Source organism: Choristoneura fumiferana, chromosome 5 (genome assembly GCF_025370935.1).
Source record: "Choristoneura fumiferana chromosome 5, NRCan_CFum_1, whole genome shotgun sequence".
Taxonomy (NCBI): domain Eukaryota; kingdom Metazoa; phylum Arthropoda; class Insecta; order Lepidoptera; family Tortricidae; genus Choristoneura; species Choristoneura fumiferana.
In genome coordinates, this window is record NC_133476.1 from 11,892,113 (window position 1) to 11,918,207 (window position 26,095).

The 26,095-nt window shown below is 36.7% G+C and overlaps 4 protein-coding genes and 1 long non-coding RNA gene across 5 annotated transcripts in view; 3 read left to right on the forward strand and 2 right to left on the reverse strand.

Moving 5' to 3' along the window:
* Nucleotides 1–5,874, forward strand: part of LOC141428129 (sodium- and chloride-dependent GABA transporter ine-like) — a 26,453-nt gene extending 20,579 nt beyond the window's left edge. Inside the window, exons 6-9 of the mRNA XM_074087896.1 lie at nt 110–222; nt 444–723; nt 3,252–3,484; nt 4,470–5,874. Coding sequence (XP_073943997.1) covers nt 110–222; nt 444–723; nt 3,252–3,484; nt 4,470–4,613 — 770 coding nt within the window. The 3' untranslated portion in view covers nt 4,614–5,874. The remainder of the gene's footprint in view (nt 1–109; nt 223–443; nt 724–3,251; nt 3,485–4,469) is intronic.
* Nucleotides 5,864–8,882, reverse strand: LOC141428128 (uncharacterized). The gene is made up of 2 exons (XR_012451400.1): nt 8,542–8,882; nt 5,864–6,034 (listed from the first exon to the last, which is right to left on the reverse strand). It is a non-coding gene; the product is annotated as an uncharacterized lncRNA (long non-coding RNA).
* Nucleotides 8,883–9,446: 564 nt separating this feature from the next.
* Nucleotides 9,447–22,546, forward strand: LOC141428141 (glycerol kinase 3-like). The gene is given in 13 exon segments (XM_074087915.1): nt 9,447–9,665; nt 9,853–9,981; nt 10,263–10,392; nt 10,744–10,961; nt 14,306–14,517; nt 14,658–14,761; nt 16,391–16,498; nt 16,804–16,966; nt 18,498–18,699; nt 21,113–21,140; nt 21,143–21,241; nt 21,891–21,983; nt 22,260–22,546. Coding segments are annotated over 13 exon segments (1,662 nt in total). The 5' UTR covers nt 9,447–9,593; the 3' UTR covers nt 22,364–22,546.
* A 173-nt stretch (nt 22,547–22,719) lies between these two features.
* Nucleotides 22,720–25,171, reverse strand: RtcB (RtcB RNA ligase). The gene is made up of 5 exons (XM_074087906.1): nt 24,652–25,171; nt 24,444–24,574; nt 23,485–24,189; nt 23,236–23,400; nt 22,720–23,032 (listed from the first exon to the last, which is right to left on the reverse strand). Exons 1-5 carry the CDS (start codon nt 24,941–24,943, stop codon nt 22,805–22,807), a joined length of 1,521 nt encoding a protein of 506 aa, XP_073944007.1. The 5' UTR covers nt 24,944–25,171; the 3' UTR covers nt 22,720–22,804.
* Nucleotides 25,172–25,303: 132 nt separating this feature from the next.
* NP15.6 (NADH dehydrogenase [ubiquinone] 1 beta subcomplex subunit NP15.6) lies at nt 25,304–26,033 on the forward strand. Its single transcript, XM_074087914.1, has one exon. The coding sequence runs from the start codon at nt 25,438–25,440 to the stop codon at nt 25,867–25,869; it is 432 nt and encodes a 143-aa protein (XP_073944015.1). The 5' UTR covers nt 25,304–25,437; the 3' UTR covers nt 25,870–26,033.
* Nucleotides 26,034–26,095: the final 62 nt, after the last annotated feature.

Consider the following 26,095-nt stretch of genomic DNA (forward strand, 5'->3'; position numbering starts at 1 on the left):
ACTACTTGTACTTTTACATATTTTACAATAGAAACACAATTTAAGATTATAAATTCATAAGCAATTAAATTAAAAAAATCGTTAAATGTAAACATTGTGTACGTTTCAGGTCCGGGTTTACTCTTTGTCGTGTATCCTCAAGCGATAGCAAAAATGCCAGCACCGCAGTTGTGGGCAGTCTTATTTTTCTTCATGTTCCTTTGTCTTGGATTGAACAGTCAGGTAGATAACGTATTACTTAATTTTTATTGTGTTACTCTTATTAGTTCGCTTGAAATCAATTCGTTATTCTTTGTCGGACCCTAACTGATTACTCCTCCCATCCACTCAAAGTTTGACTGGTAAAGATCCCTTAAAGGGATAAGTCCGCTTTTGTACAAGTATCTCAAAATTTGACAATTGTGTTTAAAAAGATCGTTATTAAATTGCATTTAATTTTTCAGTTCGCCATCGTTGAAGTTGTAGTTACATCAATTCAAGATGGCTTTCCAGATATGATACGGAAAAAGCTAGTGTACCATGAACTGTTGGTGTTATGTGTTTGTGTAGTATCATTCTTTTTTGGACTACCACACATCATACACAGTGGCATTTATGTATTCCAACTGATGGACTACTACGCTGCGTCACTCAGCATCACGTATCTGGCCTTCTTTGAGGTCGTTGGTATAGCTTGGTTCTACGGCGTCGGCAGGTTGTCCGCGAACATCAAACAGATGACAGGTGCATAAAGATAGTTAAACACTCCACAATACTTGCATGCGGGTTAAACCCAACTCATCACACAGTAAGGTTTAAATGCGTCGATAACCTATCTGGATCACTACGTTTGTCCGATTGAACAAAACCTATTTGACATTTGACAATTAATAATAATATAGCCATTTATTCCGAAACTTGGGTTCACAATGATAGGTAAATGATAAAAACCATAAGATGTCCCGCAGTTCGGTGTGGCTTTTGGCACAGACCTCCTCCATTGCAACTTTCTCCACTGCAATCGGTTCTCTGCAACTCTAGACCCCAAAGGCCTTACCTAAGGAAGGCCCCAAGATTATGTGGATGTCATCTTCCAATCTTGATTTTAACCCCCGACGCAAAAAGAGGGGTGTTGATAATTAAGTTTCCGTTATACTGTGCTCGCGACATGTAGGTAAATGTCCAATCCAAAACCTCGTAATGTGTGATGTGATAAACGTGTGTAACTAAAGTATAATGACTGAGAGGTGAAGGTGCTAAACGATATTTACATATAACGACTAAGATACATTACATACGAGTATATATAATCGAAGAAGACGAAACGATAGTACAACTTTATTTATTAAACATTATAATTTTGCTCCGATAAGTACCACACCTACATGAATTTAATCTGATTTTTAGCGACTAAATATGATAGATAGGTAACTCAATTTCTCATGTACCACTTATTGTTTGGTTTTTACAGGAAAATATTAAGCATTGTACTTCCGGGGCATGCGGTGGCTGGTGCGTCAGTCTGGCGCTGCTGCTAGCGCTTTGGGTTGCGAGCAAAGTGGACTACACGCTCTACCTTTCGCCATTATAGTCTTCCTGGGCGCAGACCCTCGAAGGACAATCGGTTCGCTTTTTCTACTCTGCATTCCGGTCTATGCGGTAGTTGTACAAATCACTCAGGAATAGCGTTGGCGAGGATAATGTTCGCTATATAAATTCGACAACATGTTTACACGTCTTTGTGTGTCAAGCTCGTGAATAGACTAGTTTTTAGGGTTCACCTTTCAACCAGGAACCCTTATAGTTTCGGCATGTCTTCTGTCAGTATGTCCGCGGATAAAGAGACTTTTAGTACTAGAAACTGTAATTTAACATTATTATACATAAAACAGTTTGGTAATCAGCCAAATAAGTGGTCGTTCAATGTTTAAACATTGTTCCGTTTCAAAGTCAAGTCAAAAATGTTCCTAGCAAATGCATATGTGGGCAGTCTTATTTTTCTTCATGTTCCTTTGTCTTGGATTGAACAGTCAGGTAGATAACGTATTACTTAATTTTTATTGTGTTACTCTTATTAGTTCGCTTGAAATCAATTCGTTATTCTTTGTCGGACCCTAACTGATTACTCCTCCCATCCACTCAAAGTTTGACTGGTAAAGATCCCTTAAAGGGATAAGTCCGCTTTTGTACAAGTATCTCAAAATTTGACAATTGTGTTTAAAAACATCGTTATTAAATTGCATTTAATTTTTCAGTTCGCCATCGTTGAAGTTGTAGTTACATCAATTCAAGATGGCTTTCCAGATATGATACGGAAAAAGCTAGTGTACCATGAACTGTTGGTGTTATGTGTTTGTGTAGTATCATTCTTTTTTGGACTACCACACATCATACACAGTGGCATTTATGTATTCCAACTGATGGACTACTACGCTGCGTCACTCAGCATCACGTATCTGGCCTTCTTTGAGGTCGTTGGTATAGCTTGGTTCTACGGCGTCGGCAGGTTGTCCGCGAACATCAAACAGATGACAGGTGCATAAAGATAGTTAAACACTCCACAATACTTGCATGCGGGTTAAACCCAACTCATCACACAGTAAGGTTTAAATGCGTCGATAACCTATCTGGATCACTACGTTTGTCTGATTGAACAAAACCTATTTGACATTTGACAATCAATAATAATATAGCCATTTATTCCGAAACTTGGGTTCACAATGATAGGTAAATGATAAAAACCATAAGATGTCCCGCAGTTCGGTGTGGCTTTTGGCACAGACCTCCTCCATTGCAACTTTCTCCACTGCAATCGGTTCTCTGCAACTCTAGACCCCAAAGGCCTACTACCTAAGGCCCCAAGATTATGTGGATGTCATCTTCCAATCTTGATTTTAACCCCCGACGCAAAAAGAGGGGTGTTGATAATTAAATTTCCGTTATACTGTGCTCGCGACATGTAGGTAAATGTCCAATCCAAAACCTCGTAATGTGTGATGTGATAAACGTGTGTAACTAAAGTATAATGACTGAGAGGTGAAGGTGCTAAACGATATTTACATATAACGACTAAGATACATTACATACGAGTATATATAATCGAAGAAGACGAAACGATAGTACAACTTTATTTATTAAACATTATAATATTTTGCTCCGATAAGTACCACACCTACATGACACGCTTAATCTGAATAATAGCACATAAACACTGTTATATCGTTGCTTAATGTCAAGATTCTCATCCTAACATTGTTGTTTGGTTTTTACAGGACGATATCCGTCATTGTACTTCCGGGCATGTTGGCTCGTGGCGTCACCGGCGCTGCTGCTAGCGCTGTGGGTTGCGAGCTTAGTGGACTACACGCCGCCTAGCTATCGCCAGTATCAGTACCCTGCGTGGGCGCAGGCCCTCGGGTGGACAATCGCATCGCTTTCCCTACTCTGCATTCCGGTCTATGCGGTAGTTGTAGTTGCAAGAGCACCAGGAAAAACCATTGGCGAGGTATGACTTCTAATTTCAAATGTAGACAAAAATATGTACTTTTTGTTTAATTTATAGTCACTTCTCTTAAATAAAGATGTTTGGCGTCTTTGTGATGTCAAGGTATTCTGAATAGACTAGTTTTTAGGGTTCCGTAGTCAACTAGGAACCCTTATAGTTTCGGCATGTCTGTCCGTCAGTATGTCCGCGGGTAAACTCAGAGACCGTTAGTACTAGAAAGCTGTAATTTAACATTAATATACATAATATCAGTCACGCCGACAATGTGGTAATCAGCCAAATAAGTGGTCTATCAATTTTTTAACAAGTTCCTATCAAAGTCAAAAAGTCAAAATATCTTCCTATCAAATGAATATGTCGCTAAAGTCGAACTTTCAGGTTGACAGACACGTCTATTGGCATTATTGTTTTATGACGTGCAAACGATTATCAAACTTCAGGGTGGTAGACCATATATTTGGCTGATGGTACCTACAATAAAAAAAGGAAAAAAAATGTTTTAGGGTACCTCCCATAGACGTAAAGTGGGGGTAATTTCTTTTCTCTACTAACCCTATATAGTGGGGTATCGTTGAATAGTTATTTTAAAACCATTGAGGGGTTGCTAAGACAATTTTTCTATTCAGTGATCTGTTTGCGAAATATTCAACTTTAAAGTGCAAATTTTCATTGAAATCGTGCGTCCCCCCCCCCCCCTAAAATTTAAGCTGTTAAGTGGAAAAATTTTAAAAAAATCAGAATGGTAGTCAATATATCAAATTTACAAGGAAAATTATAGCGGCTAAGATTGCTTGAGAGTTATTAGTAGTTTAGGAGTAAATAGCTGCCTAAGGTATAAAATATACCTAAACTTGGAAGATTCAGTACACAATACGAAATCCTCAGAAAAATATTATTAGATTTTTTCGTAATGGCTACGGAACCCTATCCTGGGCGTGTACGACACGCTCTTAGCCGGTTTTTAAAGAAACTTTTTATTTTACAGAAATTCCGACACTCTATAAGACCAACGTCGATATGCGAGTGCGGCGTTAACGAATGCGACGTATGCGGCTCTGACTCCGAACCTCCAGACGACAAGCCCCCGACCATCACCTACTATCAACAACCAACGTTTCCTAGTCAATAACGGTTCGTAAATCGTTATTAAATTAGCATTCTTCATTCTCAGCCACTTTTATAGTGCCCAGTAAATGTTATGTGACAAAACATATCACTATAGAAGTAGATATTAATGTATCTAGCTGAATAAGGCATATTTTCCGCGATATCATTATCTTTAATTTATGAGTTATGAGTATAACACACTCGACCTAATACACTATCACGTTTAGCAGTGACACCATTTTCTTAGTACTTGAAAACATAGCATAATTCCAAGTACCTACCTACTGCAAACAACTTAATAACTCATTCTGCTGATTTTAACATGATAACGAATACCTACTTAGTCCATCTGTTATGATGAATATCAAAATGCATTGTTCTTTATACCGGTACCGTTGATGGCTTCCGGTTGGAAATTATGTACCATGTTAATGTTAATTTTCGATTTTCATTATGTATAAATTTATTACAAAAGTATTTGTTCACAAAATATTCCATTAGATTAAAGCTTCTAAGGGACCTTTGTCAAGATTAAACAAAAATATATCTAGAGTTGTGTATGTCATTCCAAAATTACTATTTAACATTAAAACTAAATTTTCTTTATATGGATCAATTAGAAACAAATTTCATTTCTTAATGCTAAGAACTTTGTGATAAAAAGACATTCCATGCATTTTGTTCATGTTAAGAAAATAATGCTGATTGCACTAAATAATATTAAGACTCTTATTTTCTTAGCTCGAATAAAGTCATAAATTAGTTTTAAGGATTCTCTAATGATTTAAGTATTTATAATACTGCGTAAATAATGGTTGTGTTGATCGATATTTGAACAATATATGTTAAGTGGTACCACATTAAGCACTTTTTATGCTTATTTATAACATTTTTAGGTGGAAACCAAAATGGTATGAGGTACTAAGCATGCCTCTTCTATAAGTAATTCTATTTATTAAAATCAATGGACATTATCATTACGTAAGCCTTGTCTTCTTATGCCTTGTCTTACGCTACTCTGCCATCACATATTTATCACAGGGCAAACTACACAGTTAAATTCACCATAACCACCCAGTATAATAATGAAATAAATACTTAAAAACTAAATTAAATGAAAAGGTGTGCTACAAAAATAAGTACAACTAAATTATATTTGAGCAAGTACATGTATAAGTAAATACTGCAGTGTAAATATTTAGGAATGTAAATAAATAAATTGCCTAATGAGATGTTACCATTGTTAGTGACAGAAGAAAATAATACAAACAATACTGAAAATACTTCATTGTTTTATTAAAATGCACATACATTTACTTATATACTTATTTCTACATAGAAATAAAATAGTAACAGCATAGGTACCTATGAACTATTGCCTCCTCTTCTTGGGTGTGACAGGGTTAGCATCTTCCTCACTCTCGCTGCTTTCTTCACTCAAATCTAGAAATATAAAGATAAAAGCACACATAAATGTAGGAAGGAATACTCAGATTCCCTTGGGTGATATAGCCAGTGTCAGTATTTGTCTTTGGTTAAACAATCTCCAATAATATTAGGCTTTAATGAAACTGAGTATAAAAACTCAAGATTGATTTGCAGGAAAAGGCATAACATATTTCAATTCAAATGGTTAGTGACTTTTTTATACCATACTACTTATAAGTGTAATAATCATAGATTTAAAATAAAGTATGGTTTCAAATTCAGGCCATCATATTACAGTTTTGGGCTTATAACTACTAAATATTATTTTACCTCTTTATTAATATTCCCAGATCTTAAAACATCTTGGTCTCAAAATACCTAAATTGCAGAATGCCTAATTTTTTTCTTAAAACACCGGAACCTTAATATGGCCGAATTTCAAAATACCTCAGTCTCATAATGCCTAAATTTCAGAGATTGTCAATTTTTACATAAGATGAAATGAATCTTCCTTTTTCAGCCGCAACATTAATCTTTAGGCACAAAAAAAATTAGGCATTTTGCCATTTAGGTGTTTTCGGTTTGAGTTATTTTTATATTTTGTCATTTCGGTCATTTAGTATTTAAAGGAATTGTGCCTTTAAATATTTAGGTATTTAGAGAATATGATGTTTCAGGTCAAAGTCTTAATTAATTTAATTCATTTTAAGAGTGAGACGATTGAACATTTAGGTATTATGAGCCCATGGTAATTTGAAAATTAGGGGTATATAAGTTATTATGAAATTTTGTGGTTTTAAGCCTGAGGCATATTACAATATACAATATAATATTTACACACAATAATCAGTGGCGATCTTTACATAGAAGCCCAAAAGCCGGGCTTGCCTTATAAACCGAACAACGTCCAAACGAGAAAAAAAATGTAATAAAACCACTTTAATAATTTAGCGCGCTTTATTTTACGTAAAATACTAAGAATTGCATAAGTAATCCGCGGCATGGCCAGTGGCGCTGATTGCGACCGGCGGCGGCGCGCCGATAGTGGCGTACATTGTAAATAGCATGACATCTTGTTCACTCTCGTGGACTTTTACGGGACTTCCAAACGCTCTCTTCATACTTAGGAAAACATTAGTTTTGCAAATATCTATGTATAGCTGCATATGTAACACTTTCTTTGCAATTTTGAATCTGGCTTACAGTGTGAAGTTTGTTGCGTTTGGTTTCTAACTAACTTCATGATTGTTTATTTCGAACCGTGTGGGCCGTAGTGTAGCGTTATGATTTGATGCAATCATTTAATAAAATAAATAAGTGCTTAGGTATTCTGGTTTTAGTGCGGTGTAAAGTGCAGTGCCTGTGGGAGAGCATGAGTTCGGAAACAGACCAAATTGTCCCTTTTGTGGACTCTGTAAAATTCTATCTAGTAATAGCATGCCTTCAGTGTGCTTTGGTAAGCTCGTCCAAACTGAAGATTGAAGTTTACGGCAACAAGATGGACGTAGGTACATTAAATTATAAAAATTACTAAAACATATTTTTCGGCTTGCCATATAGTCTGATACCCTAGGCACACCACTGACAATAATGTGTGTGTGTTTGTTACTCTGTGGGTATAATTTAAATTCTTGCTTCATAGCTTTTGATGATTGATACATAAGAATGTGTAAATGATTATAGAAATAAATGGAATTGACTATTTGCAAAGAATATGCATGTACAGGGACACATGTAAAATTGAAGGAAAACATCCCTTAATATTGAACAGTAAGTCTAGTCTAGAGCAATACAACTTAACCCCTCGTATGCAGGAGCCGTTTCAGAATTTGACACCTTGGTGCGGCAACTTTACGTCAGTAGAGGTTGCTCGCTTCGTAGATATGGAATGTATCCGTGCTTACGTAGTTCATGAACTGGCACGGGTATGCGTCTAAGCACACAAGGGGTTAAATGAAAACCGCCAGGTATGTTTTGGGAATTCCTATGAGAATTTGGTAAAATCCTATAATTTCAATTCAAATGACTGCCATACCTAGACATAGACATAGACATAACTTTATTTCGACATCAAACTTAAAATAATACATAATTTACAGAAAAGAAAAGCATTTGATGATGTTGAAAAGGAATTGACTCAGCATTATGTTTATGCTGCCTGCCTACTACAGTGCTGATTTTCAGCCTACAGCTTCATATCTTTGCACCTAATGTATTGGACCGGATTCAGCACAAATAAATTTGTATCGGAAAAGTGTACAATAAATAGGTAATAATAAATTTATTGATTTTACGAAGAACAACAATAGCTTAGTAGAATCTGTGATTAAATATGTAGAAACAAAACGCAAGTCTGCTTAAAAGTCAAAATGAAGGTACTCGTGTTAGAGATATGAATAAGTAGCCTTCCCGCCTACCTACCTAACTGTTCACGGTAGGTAATCCCGATCACACTATACTCCAACAATTCTGTTTTACGGATTTGGAGTTTATAGTTTGAGGTAAGAAAAATTTGATGTTACCTTCAATATCATCTTGATTACCGCCACGTTCTTCAATTGCCGCAGTAATTGTAGCGTTTACTAATTGCTGAAACTCTTCAATAGACTTTACTTGCGATCCTTTCATATTCATTTCTTTTGTAGCTGTCTTGATTATTTGCTTATTATGGGTAATTACTAGCTCCATTTCAGGCATTATGTTTGAGGTACTAAACTTCTAAGTATGCCGGTTATGATTTTAATGTAATTTTAGCGTGAAGAACCAAAACAAATCGATGAAATGAAATAAACAAAAACAACTCATCACATCAACAGGTGTCAGGCAGGGTGTCACTCACTGGTAAGGTGACAGGTGACTGACAGTCAATGTTAACATTTTTAAATGTATCTCTGCGAGATAGGCATTAAGTACTATGTCTATACAACAATAAAGTTTTTCTATCCTATCCAATGTAAAATGCCTTCGGACGGTTTCTGCAACCTAGTTACATACAATTGAATTGAACAGCTAGCTAATTTCATTTGAATTTACAATTGGCAACAGCGCGCATTTATGATGGTAGAAGTTTTCTACCAGCAAGCAGCAGGGCTACTCCGAAACTCGAATCTCGAAGTTCGTGTCGTGCGGTCCCTCTCTATATACCGAGAGGGACCGCACGACATGAACGAGTTTCGATTTCGGAGTCTACTACTTCGGAACTCGTAACTCGAAGTTCGTGTCGTGCGGTCCCTCTGACACTTATACTGTTTAATACGAGAGCGAGAGAGACCGCATGACACGAACTTCGAGTTTCGTAGTAGCCCTGCAGACCCAGGCTCCGTCCCATCCATGTAAGGCTTTACACACAATATCTTATTTTTTTAGTTCTTTCTCTTATAAACATGCAGCTCAATTCGGACACATGTGGTCTGTCAAAATGACATTTAGGCAAATCAGCTCAGCTGATTCGATTTAATTGACGCTAAACAGTGTTTAGCGTCAAATGTTATATTTATTTAGATTTATACAAGAAATCACTATGTAACTCATTAGTTTTATAAAATATTTTATTTTAAACTTAACCACCGGTATTATGCGCGTTTTTGGCAAATTTGGGCCATTAATAGGTGCCATAGATGAAGGAACGTCGAACGTAAAATTTTTGGTAATAATTATACAATATCTCATCACATTTGTAGATATTTTGTTTTACTATGTTAAGTAGTTTGATTATGTTTCATATAGATCATATCTGTCATAAGCCTTGACCATTCGCTCAAAAATACGTATAACACACCTAAACTGTTATTAAATGCTTGTATCCAAAATATTTATAAACTATATATTTTTAGGTTTTCGCAGCTAACACATCGGAAGTGTTAACTTATCACCAAACTTCGCTCAGGCGGTTCAGTCCACAGGAAGGATGGGTTGAACAAGATGCACTAGAAATATTAAATGCTGTTTTGGAATGCATTGAGGTAAAAATAAATCATACAGAAATTTCAAAGGTACTAATCTTATCACATTAAGAAGGCGCTTGGTTATTTAATCTTGACTGGATTGTCAAGGTGCCAATGTCTACTATTGCTTGATTAGGATAAGTGTTCATAAAAATGAGCAATATTTTTCAAATACTTTTATATATTTTTGTCTCTCGTGCCCTTAATACAATAAACAAATTCAGGAAGTCATCCATTACCCTGGGCTCATACAAATTTAGATAAAATGCTTTAAAAATGAGATTTAATGGCAAATATAGGTGACAGCAGACAATTTGAGAAAGTTGGATATCAACCCTGAAGACATTGTTGGTGTTGGCATCACAAACCAGAGAGAAACAACCATTGTGTGGAATTCTGCTACAGGACAGCCACTTTACAGTGCAATCGGTAACATTATTATTTGTGTACTAATTTATGAACCATGCAATTTTTAAATGAATTTATTTAACCTTGGGGACCACTAATGTGGATGAAAAAGGCTATAATTAAATAAGTAAAAATGTTTATGAAATGCCTAATGTATTTTTTTTAATTTTACTTTTCTTAAAAGTTTACTAAACCATCATATGACATTTAACTACTCTTATATCATTATACTAATCTATTTACTTTTATATATAAAATTAAAATTCTGTTCCTCCATTATCAGTTGCAAAACCTTTTCAACAATACCAATTTCAAGTAAGAATTCCATTACCATTGTCCCTTCAGGAAAAATAATAAAATGTGTTGTTCCAGTTTGGTTGGATGTTAGGACTTCCAAAATTGTAGATGACCTTCTCAAAAACAAGGGGGCACAGTCAATAAATGCAGTCACACAGACTAGTGGGCTTCCATTATCTACATACTTTTCATCGGTCAAGCTAAAATGGCTACTTCAGAATGTGACATCTATCAAAGATGCTGTCGCCGCTGGAGAATGCATGGCGGGAACAGTGGACTCCTGGCTCATATGGGTAATTGATTTTTCTAATAACCCCATAGTACCTACAAATCCTACACACCTGTACTACTTGTTTGTTGACTGCAATTCTGAACTACTGGCATATACATAATTGAATTCTACCATCATGTTACAGAACTGTATTACTGGACCATTGGTTATACTGCTTATATTTATTTTCGGAGAACCAACAGCTATAACTTACAGGATAAACTTATTTTATAGTAACAATAAAGTAATAAAAAAAACTTTTTGAAAAAAATACGGGGACTTTTGATTACCACACAAAATAAAATCTTTCGTTTATTTTTTAAACCATATTAAATTGATTTTATTAAAGTATAAACCACTTAAAGAAATGGTTGTGATTAAAACTCGTTAATATTTTTTTTACACAATATTTTACTTCATTCGAACGAGCGAGACTGCCATAGACAATTGGCGCCAAAACGAAAAACTGAATATTCGCATTCGCATTCGCGAATGTCGGTAGCAGATATTTGCATTCGCATTCGCATTCGCGAGTGTTCAAAAAATTAGATTCGTTACATTATTAATTTGGTCGCACGAAACTTAATTGAAATGGGTGAATGATATCTTTTAGATCTATTAGGGATATTGAAGGATATACTAGACAACAAATCGGGGCAATCAACCCTACCACTAGTATTACTGAGGGCATAGACGATGTCCGCTATTTCACATCGTTTGTGCCACGTAATAAGATCATGCTTCTTACACAGGGTGTAGTATAGTGATGTAACGAATATTCGCATTCGCGAATATTCGCATATTTTTGCATATTCGCATTCGCAAAATTTCTGCGAATGTTTTGCGAATATGAATATCAGAAAAAAATACAATTATTAGATACTTAATAGATAGCTTAGGTTAATAAAATCAAAATACATTAATTTCTTATGTTTTTTATACAAAAAAATAACAACCTCGTAATCACATTATCAGTCTTCAGTTAATCATTTGGTATTATTTATTTATTTACTTTGCGATGCGTTCGTATGAACTGGGTAATTCTCGGAACAGTACAAACGGAACGCACTTCGTTCGAACGAGACTACCATAGAAAATTTGGCGCCAAAACGAAAAACTGAATATTCGCATTCGCATTCGCGAATGTCGGTAGCAGATATTCGCATTCGCATTCGCGAATGTTCAAAAAATGACATTCGTTACATCACTAGTGTAGTAATCTGAAGAAAGGTATAGTACTTTTAATTTAAAACAAAGAAACTTAGTAAACTTTCTCAGTACTCGCTCGATTCTGTCAATATACGTTTGATAACAAGGATTCCAAATTTGGGATGCGTATCTATCTTGCTTCTGACATACGAACAGTATAAAATTTTGATTGTTTTAAAACCTAGATCCCTCATGAAAGGCAACTTTAGCATTGTACCTAATGCGTTTCAAAGTGTATGTCGATGGAATTATATTGCGCTGACGAGAATAGGTCACAGTAAAACACTTAGACAGATTCAGGTCTAATTTATTGATACGACAGTAGATACTCATCAATCTTCACAAGGTCTCACTGAACAAGCAAAGAGTCTGCTTTTTACTTAATTTTGGCATATATTTTCATGTCATCAGCGAAACAGTAGATTTGAAAATGTGCAACACTTCTGATGTCATTAACAAAGATATAAAAAATTATAGAACCGATGGAGATGGGTCAACTATGGATTTCGCAGATTAGCAAGTCGATGTCGTCGATGATACTGCAATACCACGTAACTAGCATTTTCCATAAGGTATAATTTTCACTGTCAGAACAGTACAATGTCAGTACTGTTCATCCCAGCCTATAAACGTCCCACTGTTGGGCACAGGCCTCCTCTCAGAATAAGAGGGCTTGGGCCATAGTTCCCACGCGGGCTCAGTGCGGATTGGGAACTTCACACACACCATTGAATTGCTTCGCAGGTCAGTACTGTTAGTGCAGGGAAAATTATACCTTATGGAAAATGCTAGTTTTATAACAATTGTAGTTGGTGGGATTTTCACTGCACTAACATTGTACTGTTCTGACAGTGAAAATTATACCTTATCGTCGTTGATAGTTCAAACCCGCGTATGAGCAGTTTGTAAATACCGCGTATGTGCAAAAGTGGCAAGATTGAGATTTCGCGCCGACAGGTAGCGAGCACGGATTCGCTGCAGCTAGTGGTCACTTGATCTAAGTTAGCCAATCAGAGACCGTCAAAATATCGGTGAAACAGTACCGCGTATCCGTTGGTCGCATGAAGTTGGTTGCAAAATATGTACTCATTATCATTAGAAAAATGACACTGTCAGTGGGTGGTTCCAGAAAATATTTTTTTTTTAATTGAATAGCAGTCTCGTCAGTACGTTAATCTTGTTATAAATTCATTGTTTATTACCGTTATGTTATGTTATTTTGTGAATTGCTTTTATTTTCAAAAACTTAAGATTTTAACTAATTAGTTTGATAGGTACCTACTGTAATTACGCGGTTTCAATACTGCAAAACTACAATTGAAGTGAGCATTTTTTGGTTTTAGATAACTATAATTTTATTAGTGGTTCGTCCTTAATAGGTCATGTTTTTGTGTAGGTATTTGACTATTTTTGAGTATTTATATCATTGCTATAATTTATAATACACCTTAATCTTGATTTGGAAGTTGCAATGACTGGTTTTGCAGAAGTTTTGAGAAATTACATTGATGTGTCTTATTTCAACTCCGCATATCCACTTTACTTCTTGTAGCTATTTCATGGTACAAAACCGCGTAAGTGACTTTTCTCAGAATCTAAATATATTTTGAGTAAAATTACATACATACATATAATATAAAAGACGTCATAGCAAATCTGCTAAAAAATTTAGATGGTAAAATCTGTAAAAATGGGCAAAATACAACGTTTTTTCATCGTCCTGAACAATCGTAAAAAACACTTACGTGGTATTTACAAACTGCTCATACGCGGGTTTGAACTATCAACGACGTTATGGAAAATGTTAGTTCCGCGATATTGAAGTATCATCGACGATGTGTAAAATTATCTAATAAATGTGTTAAGCAAACAACCAGTGCTCTTCATTAGTTTTATTTCCAATAAGACAAAGTCAAATAATGCCGAATATTCGGTATGTTTTACCAAGTATCACCGACTACATGGCTGGATAATCAACTTCTTTATGAATGTTATATTATAATCCATGTTGCAGTTTAACATATCACTCGTATTATTTATCTGGTAATGTCTCTGGTCATACATTTGTAATATTATTTATTATTTGTTAGTTATAATTTGGTTGCATAGTAAAATAATTTGGAAATTTCATTAGTAAGTCAATATTTATCTCCACAGAACCTCACCGGAGGCCCACGCGGCGGAGTTCATGCCACTGACGTCACCAATGCTTCCCGAACGCAGCTCATGTCACTGAGAAGCTTACAATGGGAAAGAGGACTTCTAAGATTCTTTGATATACCAAAACAAATTTTGCCAAAGATAAAAAGTTCCGCAGAGATTTATGGTTATATTTCTACAGGATCACTTATTGGAGTGCCAATTGCTGGGGTTAGAACTATATCAATTAGCTTTTTGATTTTTTCCTTTATTAAGTTTGATTTGCTTCTACATTTTAAATGCAACTGTCTACGAACAAATAATAAGTCTTAAAAATAATAAGACTTATTAGACAAATTTGTTCTATAGTTCTATGGGGTGACCAACAAGCAGCTCTAGTTGGTCAAGGTTGTATGAAATTTGGTCAAGTAAAATGCACATTTGGGACAGGATGCTTTCTATTATACAATACAGGTAAGTAGAGCTAACTACAATTTACCTCTTAAATGTGATATCTGACTTATCTTTTTATCAAAGAGTATATAATCACTACGTTTTATAACATGTTTAGGTAGTATAACATTAAAGAGTATATAATTACTATGTTTTATAACATTGCTTTTTAGGGTTCCGTACCCAAAAGGTGCCAACTGGACCCTATTACTGACTCCGCTGTCTGTCTGTCTGTCTGTTTGTCTCTGTCCGTCCGTCAGTCACAGGGCTCTATCTCTTAAGCCGTAAAAGTTAGGCACTTGAAATTTTCACAGAATATGTTTACTTGTATAACATTAAAGAATAAATTACTAAAGTTAATAAATTACTTTTTAGGGTTCCATACAAGAAATGTGTTTTTTTCACCGTTTTTTAGTTGCTAGGCGTTATTAGCCATTGCTAAGACGCCTAGCAACGGCTAGCTATGTCGTTTGAAGCCGTAAAAGTTAGGCACTTGAAATTTTCACAGAATTGTATTATTGTGGCCGCTATAACAACAAATACTAAAAATGTAAAGTTACTTATATTGTCATACAAGAAATTTTTTTTTCACCTTTTTTAGTTGCGCGTTCGCCAAAACGCACAATCACTGTGTTTACCTATTGTTTTTTACACTAAAAAACTCATACTAAGTATTTAACACTATTTACAAGGTTTATAATACAGTTTTAATTTTATTCACACGAGACGAGCTTCTTATTATTTAATTACACAACATACGAAGTCCGCCGAATTTCCCGCGAATGAACCGCGCTGTCAGCCATTTTTAGGGTTCCGTAGCCAGATGGCAAAAAATGGAACCCTTATGGATTCGTCATGTCTAATAATCATGTCTATGTCATGTCATGTGTGGAATAAATGTCTGTCTGTCTGTCTGTCCGTCCGTATGTCACAGCAACTTTTTTCCGAATCTATAAGAACTATATTGTTGAAACTTAGTAAGTAGATGTATTCAATTTTTGGGGGTTCCCCATGCTTAGAACTGAAACTCAACATTTTTTTTTCATCAAACCCATACGTGTGAGGTATCTATGAATACTTAGGTCTTCAAAAATGATACTGAGCAGAAAAAGCTTGTAAGTATTAAAAATGATATTTAACAAAAACTTATTAGAAGCATTATATTTATTTGCAGTGTAATGTATATAACTATGTTTGCTCGGGTGGAATCTTTCAACTCAAATTTGAAGTGGATATCTTCAACCAATTGAGCTGAAATTTTACACGCAAGTATAAATCCGATGACAATGCAATATTATTATGACATGGCGTTAATCTGATGATAAAGCTAGCGCGGAACCATATGAACTCGGTGATACACGACACGACCGCATCGAGTTTGGACTCGTTTGATTATTGATATTGACGAGTACTTTGGTAACCAAACTTTTACTGAACTGTTAACGGAACCCTTCATGTACGAGTCCGACTCGCACTTGACTAATTTTTATAACGTAGTGCTTCAACCCGACACGAGTTCCAAGTCTTGCGATTATGGAAATTATCTTAGCAAATTTGTCTGATTTCACTGAAATTTTTATGCACTATGTGAATAATTTGACAAAGTTATACTAAGAACGTCAAACTTGATTAATGTGTATTTATTTTCAGGTGATTCCATAGTACACTCTCAGAATGGTCTCCTTACCACAGTAGCATACAAGCTTGGACCAGACGCGCCACCAGTTTACGCTTTGGAAGGCTCTGTTGCAATAGCAGGTACTTATTAACCTTCATTAATAATTGTTAGTTTCTTACTAATATTGTAAATGCGAAAGTGAGTTTGTTTGTTTGTTCCGCTCTCACGCCTAAACTACTAAACCTATTGCTATGAAATTTTACATACATTTTATATATTATTAAAAGCCCAAAATACATAAAATTATTTGTTCCCGCGGGCGCGCGTAAAACGAATTCTTCATTCAGACAAAGTCGGGGGCAACTGCTATTTAGCTTATGATTATATGGTTATTTTTTTCCACTGTAAAATATAGTTAAATGTTTAACGGTTAAAATGTATCTAGGTGACACATTGCAGTGGCTGCAGCATGGCCTGGAAATATTGGACGACGTATCGGACAGCGACGCTCAGGCGTCTGAAGTAAGCGACAGTGACGAAGGAAGTATCTGCTTCGTTCCAGCATTTAACGGTCTCTATTCACCTCAATGGAGAAAAGATGCCAGAGGGTAAGCAGGCACTATTATTTGTTTCACATTAAGCTTCCAGTGAAGTAGCGCGTAACGACTCGATTCCCACCAGGTTTCCTAATTTTTTTTTTTGTTATTTCATTGATGGCATAATGTAACTCACGCTTCTCTCACTCTCCAGAGGGTCTATTGCGTAACGTTTCTGACAATCGCGATTACAATCAAATGACAGTTTTTGCGATCGCGAGTGTCAGAAACGTTACACAATTGGCGCTCAGGTTGCGTAACAAATATTCACACTCCGCCTTACAAAATTATTTGCCATCATACCAAGCTCAAGAATTTCTTAGCATCTACATAGTTGGTAGATAGACGCTGATAGACAACTTTCTTCGAAACTATACTTACATTACAAGATCTCTTCTCCTTAGCTCTCGACTTCAGCTCGTGTATATTTTACTATTTTTAGGGTTCCGGAGCCAAAATGGCAAAAACGGAACCCTTATAGTTTCTCCATGTCTGTACGTGTCTGTCTGTCCGTCCGCGGCTTTGCTCAGGAACTATCAATGCTAGAAAGCTGTAATTTTGCACGGATATATAAGTAAACTATGCCGACAAAATAGTACAATTCAAAATAAGATAAAAAATTTTTTAGGGTATCTCCCATAGACGTAGTGGGGGTGATTTTTTTTTCTCATCCTACCCTATAGTGTGGGGTATCGTTGGATAGGTATTTTAAAACCATTAGGGGTTTTCTAAGACGATTTTTCGATTCAGTGATTTGTTTTCGAAATATTCAACTTATTCAACTTTAAACCGGTGGGTGTAAAAATTTGAAAAAAATCAAGATGGTAGTAAGTATATCAAAACTTTCAAGGAAAACTATAACGGCTATGTTTGCTTTAGAATTATTAGTAGTTTATGAGTAAATAGCAGCCTACGGTATATAAATTATTCCCAAACTTGGAAGATTCCGTATAAAATACGAAAAATATTGCTTAATTTTTTCGTAATGGCTACGGAACCCTATTTTGGGCGTGTCCGACACGCACTTGGCCGGTTTTTCCACTTATTCTATGTGTGTAAGTTTCTCTCCACATCTGTCGACGCGAAATCGGCTCAAGTCGTTCAATAAATGCAACAAGAGCTACTTGGCTGTTATTGCGTTGTTTTTCTACCTCCTGAAAAGTTGACATTTGCTTTGACGAATATCCTAAATTTAGGACGTTAAGCCAACTCCGCATCGGTGTGTGTGGGAAACCCTAAAGCAAGCTTTAGACGAAGCCAATAACGCTGGCGCTAATCCCCAGACAAGCCAGCGCTGGCCTGGCTCGTGTTGTACAATAAGGCCAACTGGATTCACTTCATTCCTGGATTATAGCTTGTGGCTGCGTGGTGGGCTTGAAAAATAGGCCGGCGCTCTATTCCTGCCAGTGCTGGCAGCCAGCGCTGGCTTGTCTTGAGAAACTGATTATACGGGCCGATATAACAAGCCAGGGACTTTCTTTGTCTAATATTTAGAGTAGTTTAGTACTAAAATACCATTAAATGAATAAACGTTTACTTGTAGAGTAATGTGCGGGTTGAGCAGCTTCACGCGGCGGTCGCACGTGGTGCGCGCGGCTCTGGAGGCGGTGTGCCAGCAGACGCGGCTGGTGGGCGCGGCCGTGGCGGCGGACTGCGCGCCGCTGCGCCGGCTGCTGGCCGATGGCGGCATGGCGCAGAACGGCGCGCTCATGCAGATGCTGGCTGACACGCTCGGGATACCGGTGGTGGGTACAAAATAGTACATTACTGCCGAGGCCGGGAAAAAACAATTCGTGGATGAGTTGAATTTGACGGACGAAGCATACTTAGCTGAGTCCGTCAATAAATACGAATCCTCGAATTGCCATTTCCACTGAGGCATGTATAGTGCTTTTCGCCAATATTTAATGCGAGGAAATAAAGCAAAATTATTAAAATAAAAATTTAATGCTTTAAAAAGTTGCACTTATACTTCCCGCGATACTTGTTTATTCCTTCGGATATTTTTTAAATTACACGGCACGACTCAACGTCATTTCATTAGAAATAATTAAGTAATTTAAAAAATATATATTATATCGACAAAAATATAAAGTTAAATGCAAATTAAGCTTTGTATCACTAAATTACGGTTTATGGTATATTACTGCAGTCGAAATGACATTCCTGCCGAGGCCTGCAGGGCTACTATGCAACTCGAAACTCGAAGTTCGTATCGTACCGTCCCTTTCGCTCTCGTATTAAACAGTATAAGTGTCAGAGGGACCGCACGCACGACACGAACTTCGAGTTTCGAGTTTCGTAGTAGCCTGCTGTATACTGCTTTTCTCCACATATGCGAGGAAATAAAACGAAAACATTACATATAGGTATTTATTCGACACAATATGTTTATATAACAATCTACCTACAATCTAAACAAAATTAACACTTTAAGGGGCTGTTTCACCATCCATTGATTAGTGTTAACCGACGGTTAAATGTGATGCTGTCTCCGTCTATTCGAACAAAACAAATAGAGACGGCATCACACCTAACCGCCAGTTAACACTAATCAATGGATGGTGAAACAGCCCCTAATAGTAATAAAAATAAACCTTACTGATAAAAGACGCTGCACTACGAGTTAGGATTAGGAGTTTGTGATGTGCCCATTAGGATATTTTTGTCACTACTTGTAGAACTCATTTTATTTTCGTAAAAATAACACGGCAGAAAATCTTTGACGAAATGAAATTCACGTTCCCGCCTCAATTTCAATATTAAAGATTTGGGTCCGAATCGTATATTTGGTTCGAAATAAAATATAGTTATCAAAATAAATTAAAATAAAACTTGTAAGATTAGTATTAAATATACATTTCTACTTTTAGTTAAAGCGGCAATTTCTAAACGCACAACATTAAAAAAAATACCTTTGTTACAAAATATTTAGCAGTGCGAGAAGTCTAAATACTTACTACTTATTATGGTTTGGACACAATCATTATTGGCATTAGCTAAACGCAGAAAACAAAGGTTTTTTTTTAATCTCGGTGGTGAATTTTCGGTATTGGATGAAATTAAAAGTAAAAAACCTGCACAATCATAAATACTTCCCGCATCAACGCATATAACGATGGACTTCCCGGTTGATTTTTCCAACATTAATGAGAACATTTCCGAGCAAGCTGGAGAAGAAGTGTTTTTTTTATTTTGTGGCAGTCTAAGTTCCTAACGCCCAAGTGTTTTTTTATTTTTATTTATGAACATCAAACTTTATGACACTTATAGAGTTTGTTGTTCAGAAGGATAAAAGGAAGAACTTCGTGTACTATGTTTGCAACAGTTAGAGCGCGTTCAGACTGGCGAGAACTGCGCGATTCCTGCCGTGTCTTAACGCAGCCTTACGCGGATATTTCCAATTTTCCAAGCATATTGGAGAAAATGTCATTTTTAACGTTGGTTGCAAGTTGTTTGGATTTAATGAGTGACAGTCTTTACCGACATGGAAATACCGATTGGTTTTTTGGAGTCTTTTTTTGTATTTTTTATTTCATATCGAAAATACAAACTGAGACATGGATGCACAGAAAAAGAGACCAGCGCTGGGAATCGAACTCAGGTCCTCAGCAATCCGTGCTGCGTGCTATAACCCCTACACCTCCGCTCGCTGGACAGGAAGATTCCTGTGATACACTAATTTTCCTATGCATACATATCTCAGGTTGCTTTTTATCTACTACGCTACTTAAGCAGCACCACTAGCGACATCTATATTCCGCTCTCATCGAGAGACGTCACATTCATTCGGAACGAACCACTCACCCAGACAAGAGATGTCGCTACTATGCAATCAAATTATGATTGTTTTTTTGGAGTCTTTTTTGTATTTTTTATTTCAACTCCAAATTTGTTACTTTTACCTACGGGTATCCCGTGAAACCATATCGAAATACCGAACCTGTTTTTCGTGCACACGTAACATTGGAACCTATGTCACGAAATATGAGCCCGGCATGCATCGTACCGCGATGATCAATCCTGACATGATAATAACCGACCAAATAATTACCGGCCTGTCAATACCGACCCTGATTTCGTGTACTCCGAGATGATTATTAATCCAGAAGAAGTGACGTCAGAAACTCAATAAGTGATTGTTTTGTGGCTCGGCAGGTGCGGCCGCTGATGATGGAGAGCACTGCGCTGGGGCGGCGGCGGCGGCGGGGCGGGCGCTGCGCGTGTGGCCGCCCGCCACGCCCTGCCCGCCCGCCGACACCTTCCTGCCCGCCGTATCCGCTGAAGGTCTATTCAGGCCCTATATTACGAAGTGCAAAATTCGAACTTCATATCTTGCTGTCCCACTGACGCTTATATTATTTAATACGAGAGTGAGAGGGACGGTACGATACGAGCTTCGATATTCGTATTTCGTAGTAGCCCCCAGGCCTTGTCTATGAAATTCAATTTTCGAAGTTCGTATCAAGCCGTCACTCTCTCTCTCTCTCTGACGCTTAAGCGGAGTGATAGCGGTGCGGCGACCACTTTATACAATTTTAAACTTCATCTATATACTCGTAGGTACGTAAAATACCTGTATTGTCTGAAAGGCTTGTAAAGAAAAGGTCGCGCGGTCGCTACCATCTCGGCGTAAATATACGTAAGCGATATATGCGGGGAGAGGTTACAATAGAGATATTTTTTTTTTATACGACTGGAAGGCAAACTAGCAAGTGGGTCTCCTGATGGTAAGAGAATACCACCGCCCATAAATATCTGCAACACCAGGTGTATTGCAGATGCGTTGCCAAAACTCCATTGGGCCCGAAGTGAATTTTGTGAAATCTTTAAAAAGTTTAAGAACCACTGATTTATACTTATCCCTTGTTACAGTCAAAAGCAAAAACATAAATAGTTAGAAGTCAATTATTTTGTAAACAAATGCATGTTTCAGATCGCGAAATACGGCGAGTCCGATGGGAAACAGCGCTTGAGCGATGTATGGGGTGGGTGAAAGAAGACACTGAGGAGTCCACGTTCAAACCAGGTAAGAAAGATATATTCTTAATTCAGTTATGTTCTAGTGATTTTATTAGCATCGAATAATGATGCAAATTGACAGTGAATTCTCAAAATAATGTTATCATCTGATAACGAGACAACGATAATAATGCAATGTACCTTTTATTGATTTCATTAGAGTTCCGCTTTTTCGCCTATTTTCATATTTCCGAATATTTTTCCATGTCTATCTATCACATATATTTTTGGCGTAAAATTTGAAATATAGGTAATTAAGTTACATTTTGATTTTCTTTTTTAGTTGCAGATGCAACAGACCGTACCACGGCGGTGCTGCCTCCGGGCCTGTTCTTCCTCGGCACTGCGCTACTTGTTGTCATAGCAGATAAATTAAAATCGATATAGTCAATGTCACACCAGCCATAGTCATTAGATTCTACCTCCTTTTATGTTTACCACGTTGTTGGCTTGTACAAAGAAAGTATTAATTTATTAGTCAAATTGTTAACGTAATATTTTTGTGATTAACTAGCTATTAGATCATTAGTCTTCAATTTTAGTATTTCATTATAGATGTTGTTCCTAAAAGATTGTTTAATTAACTTGTACCAAATTTACTACCTGAAACAGTAACATTAAATTAAAAACTACTGAACTGGTTTTGATTAAATTTATATGGACAGACTAGGTGAATTTTGTTTAAAAATAACTAATGGGGAACTGGAGTTTGTGTATTTGAAGAATAAGTTGTTTGTTAAAGTATAAATAAGTTTAATACAAAAGATCAAATTATATTACATATGTTTATGTATTAAGCTAATACATAAAATTAATTGATAAACTGATTCATCCCTTTATGACTGCGATTGGTCGTAATTTTACAGATTTCTTACTAATACCAGCAGCATGGCAGGTATTGACAACATCTGTAACATTTTTATAAGACTCCGGGGCTTCTTCCATAACTAATTTCGGTGACGCCACTCGTATGGAAATACCCATACTTTCCATTTTATCAAGGACTTCTTTGTAGTCTATGTTTCTCCTAGATTTCGCACGAGATAGAGCACGGCCCTGAAATTAGTACACAGTAAATTAATTACTTGTTTGTAGGGGCATATATGCTTATAAAGAGACCAAATTTTTTGCTTGTGAGTAGGGTAATCTCTTGTACTACTAAAAGATTCCTACAATAGCTATACTTATAGGAAGTACACAAAGAGAGTATCTAACAAAGTTGTAAGCATAAGCTAGTGTTCAATAAACCAGGTACTAACAGCTCCATGGCAAGTTGATCCAAATGTTTCTGTCATGCCCTGATGGGTACCAGTGAGGACATAGCTGCAAGTACCCATGGTTCCCCCTATGAGAACAGGCTGTCCAGTCAGCTGATAGTCCACAGGGATCAGTGGATGATTAGGCGGAAATGCTCTTGTTGATCCCTGAAATATAAAGCAAAATTATATGAAAATATGTATAAAAGGAAAAATTCCAATTGGCATCGCAAAAAGCGCCTGATGTTTTACCTTCCTATGAACCAATAATGTCTTTAGTTTTCCATCTACAACATGCTCCTCAGTCTTAGCAATATTGTGAGATACATCATAAATGACATGCATGTCTAAATCATCAGGGGCCATTTTGAATTGTTTAGCAAATGCCTGTCTGGTAAGGAAAGTCATAGAGCTGCGATTAACCCAAGCAAAGTTGGCAGCGGCTGCCATTGCCTTCAAGTAATCTTGGCCTTCAACAGAGTTTATTCGGGCACATGCAAGCTGACGGTCATTGGTCTCAATATTATCTCTCTTCATAGCTTTTTCCATTTGCACAAGTGCATCAGTAGCAACCTGATGGCCAAAACCTCGACTGCCAGAGTGTATCATCACACAAACTTGACCAACTCTTTCTAGTCCCATTTTTCCAGCTGCATACTTATCGTAGATCTCATCTACTACTTGTATTTCGGCATAATGATTACCAGCTCCAAGAGTCCCAAGTTGGGGTAGGCCTCTTTTCTTGGCACGAAGACTGACTTTTGATGGATCAGCTGTAAGCATTCGGCCATACTCTTCACAATGTTCCTTGTCCTCTGCCCAAACATAGCCCTCTCTGAGAGACCAATCCATGCCCATCTCCAGAGCCTCCTCCAAGTCACGGGCATTCATTGGAATTATCCCTTTAGAACCAACACCAACAGGGATATGGTCAAAGAGACTTTGGGCCAATTGCTCCTGAAATGGTTTGTGATTAAAAAAATAATTTGGAAAACTTACACTATAAATTAAAACTTAAAATTAATTATGTAATCACATGAAATCTAATCTATAAATATTTAACAATTTTATTCTTTGATGAATCATGGCACATAAAACATGATGCAATCTTTAACAAAGCAACTTGTAGGGACCTTTAATAATAAATAGTAAGTACAATGTGCATGTACCTGTAAATTGCCACAAACATCATGAAAAATGTAAATAAATACCTTAAGAGGCAGAACATCCTTTTCATGTAAATTTGTCCTCAGCAAGCGTACACCACAGTTAATATCAAATCCCACACCCCCAGGAGAAACAATTGACTTAGGATCAGACAAGTCAAAAGCTGCCATATTTCCTGGAAATTTGCAATTTTTTGATTGTAATATTTGCACAGTAAAGGAAAAAAGATTGTATGTCATTTGGAACTCATACCTATTGCAAACCCATAGCCAGAATGTACATCAGGCAAACCGACTGATTTGCCAACAATGCCGGGTAATGCCGCTACATTTGCAATCTGTTTCACACCGGGAAGAAACCCGCCGGTCATACCGGGGCGACATGAATTCTTCAATTCATCTAACATGAGTTTCTCAAGAGCACTGTTAACATAAAAGAGGCCCTCAACATTCATGTTTGGTTGAAAGCCCTTCTTGATTTTCCAGCAATATGGATTAATCTTCTCTAAATATTTCAATTCTTCGTTATACTGACGAACAACCATTTTGGTAAAGCGTACGTCAAATTTTATTGTAAAACTTATTCGTTACTGGTTGCACCACTACCACTAAGAAGATTATTTCTATAAAATCTTTTTCTTCTTCTTCTTCCTTTGCGAAATAAGGCCGGACCGGCTCCGGCTGGAAACCAGAGAATATAATATAACCACTAAGTTCTGGAAACAGGCGATGCGACGCGAGATGACATACAAACAAGACAACTCAAATTCAGTGTTGCCAACTCCTAGAAACTCGAATCGCTAGACTCGAACTCAAAAGTCGCTAGAACCGAACCTAAAATGGCTACAATAAAATGAAATGACAATTATGTGACAACACTGACAACTGTCAATGTCATGTCGGATCGGATGTCAATGTCACTTCCACTATTATTTTCTTGGACTCGGATGGTTTTGGTTTCGTAACTCTACATCCCTTATTGGATTAACACATAAAAATAATTACAGCCGGGTACAGACAGTTGTGCTGAAATAATATAATGTCTGCGCTAATCAAACTTCGTCATATGCCCGTAATGCAAAGATGTCTTTGGAATCATATGAATAAGGTTACCCGTAATATCTCAACTTCCAAGAAGAATAGCGAAACAGCAACTACTGCGTGCGAGCCGAAACAACAGGATAAAAACTGGGTGAGCTACGGGTTTGATTATGAAAGCAAGGAAGATGACACCAATGCGCACCACGCATCTTATTTCTTTACCATTACATTGTGTATGGTTTTTGGTGGTTTCGCTTGGGCCTACGCTCCTGATGTCAGTTTGAGAGACTGGGCTCAGCGTGAAGCGTTCCTCGAACTACGGCGCCGTGAGAAAGCTGGCCTGCCTCCAATTGACCCTAACTATGTGAACCCTAGATCAGTGAGACTGCCAAAGGAAGCAGATATGTGTGATGTTGAGATTGTCATTTAATCTTTGGGTTATCTTCTTATAATTAATAACATATAGGCAAATAAATACCTGGTAGAATCAAAGTCAGTTGTTTTAATTTTATGAATTGCAGGATATACCATGTCTTTGTAATGTAAATGTAAATATCAAGAATTCAATTGTCTGAAATAAATTAAGTAACTGTTTGTACATTGTTTTATTGGCTTTACATTCTCTATTTATTTCTTCTAGTCTTCTTTCAATATCC

What these genes read in the sequence shown, in the direction of transcription:
- NP15.6 (XM_074087914.1), top strand. Translation starts at nt 25,438, where the DNA reads ATGTCTGCGCTAATCAAACTTCGTCATATGCCCGTAATGCAAAGATGT.
- RtcB (XM_074087906.1), bottom strand. Translation starts at nt 24,943, where the DNA reads ATGGTTGTTCGTCAGTATAACGAAGAATTGAAATATTTAGAGAAGATT. An exon ending in TGGCTATGGGTTTGCAATAG is followed by an intron (nt 24,575 to 24,651) that starts GTATGAGTTCCA and finishes GCAAATTTCCAG; the next exon opens with GAAATATGGCAGCTTTTGAC. An exon ending in CATTATTGGTTCATAGGAAG is followed by an intron (nt 23,401 to 23,484) that starts GTAAAACATCAG and finishes TTTATATTTCAG; the next exon opens with GGATCAACAAGAGCATTTCC.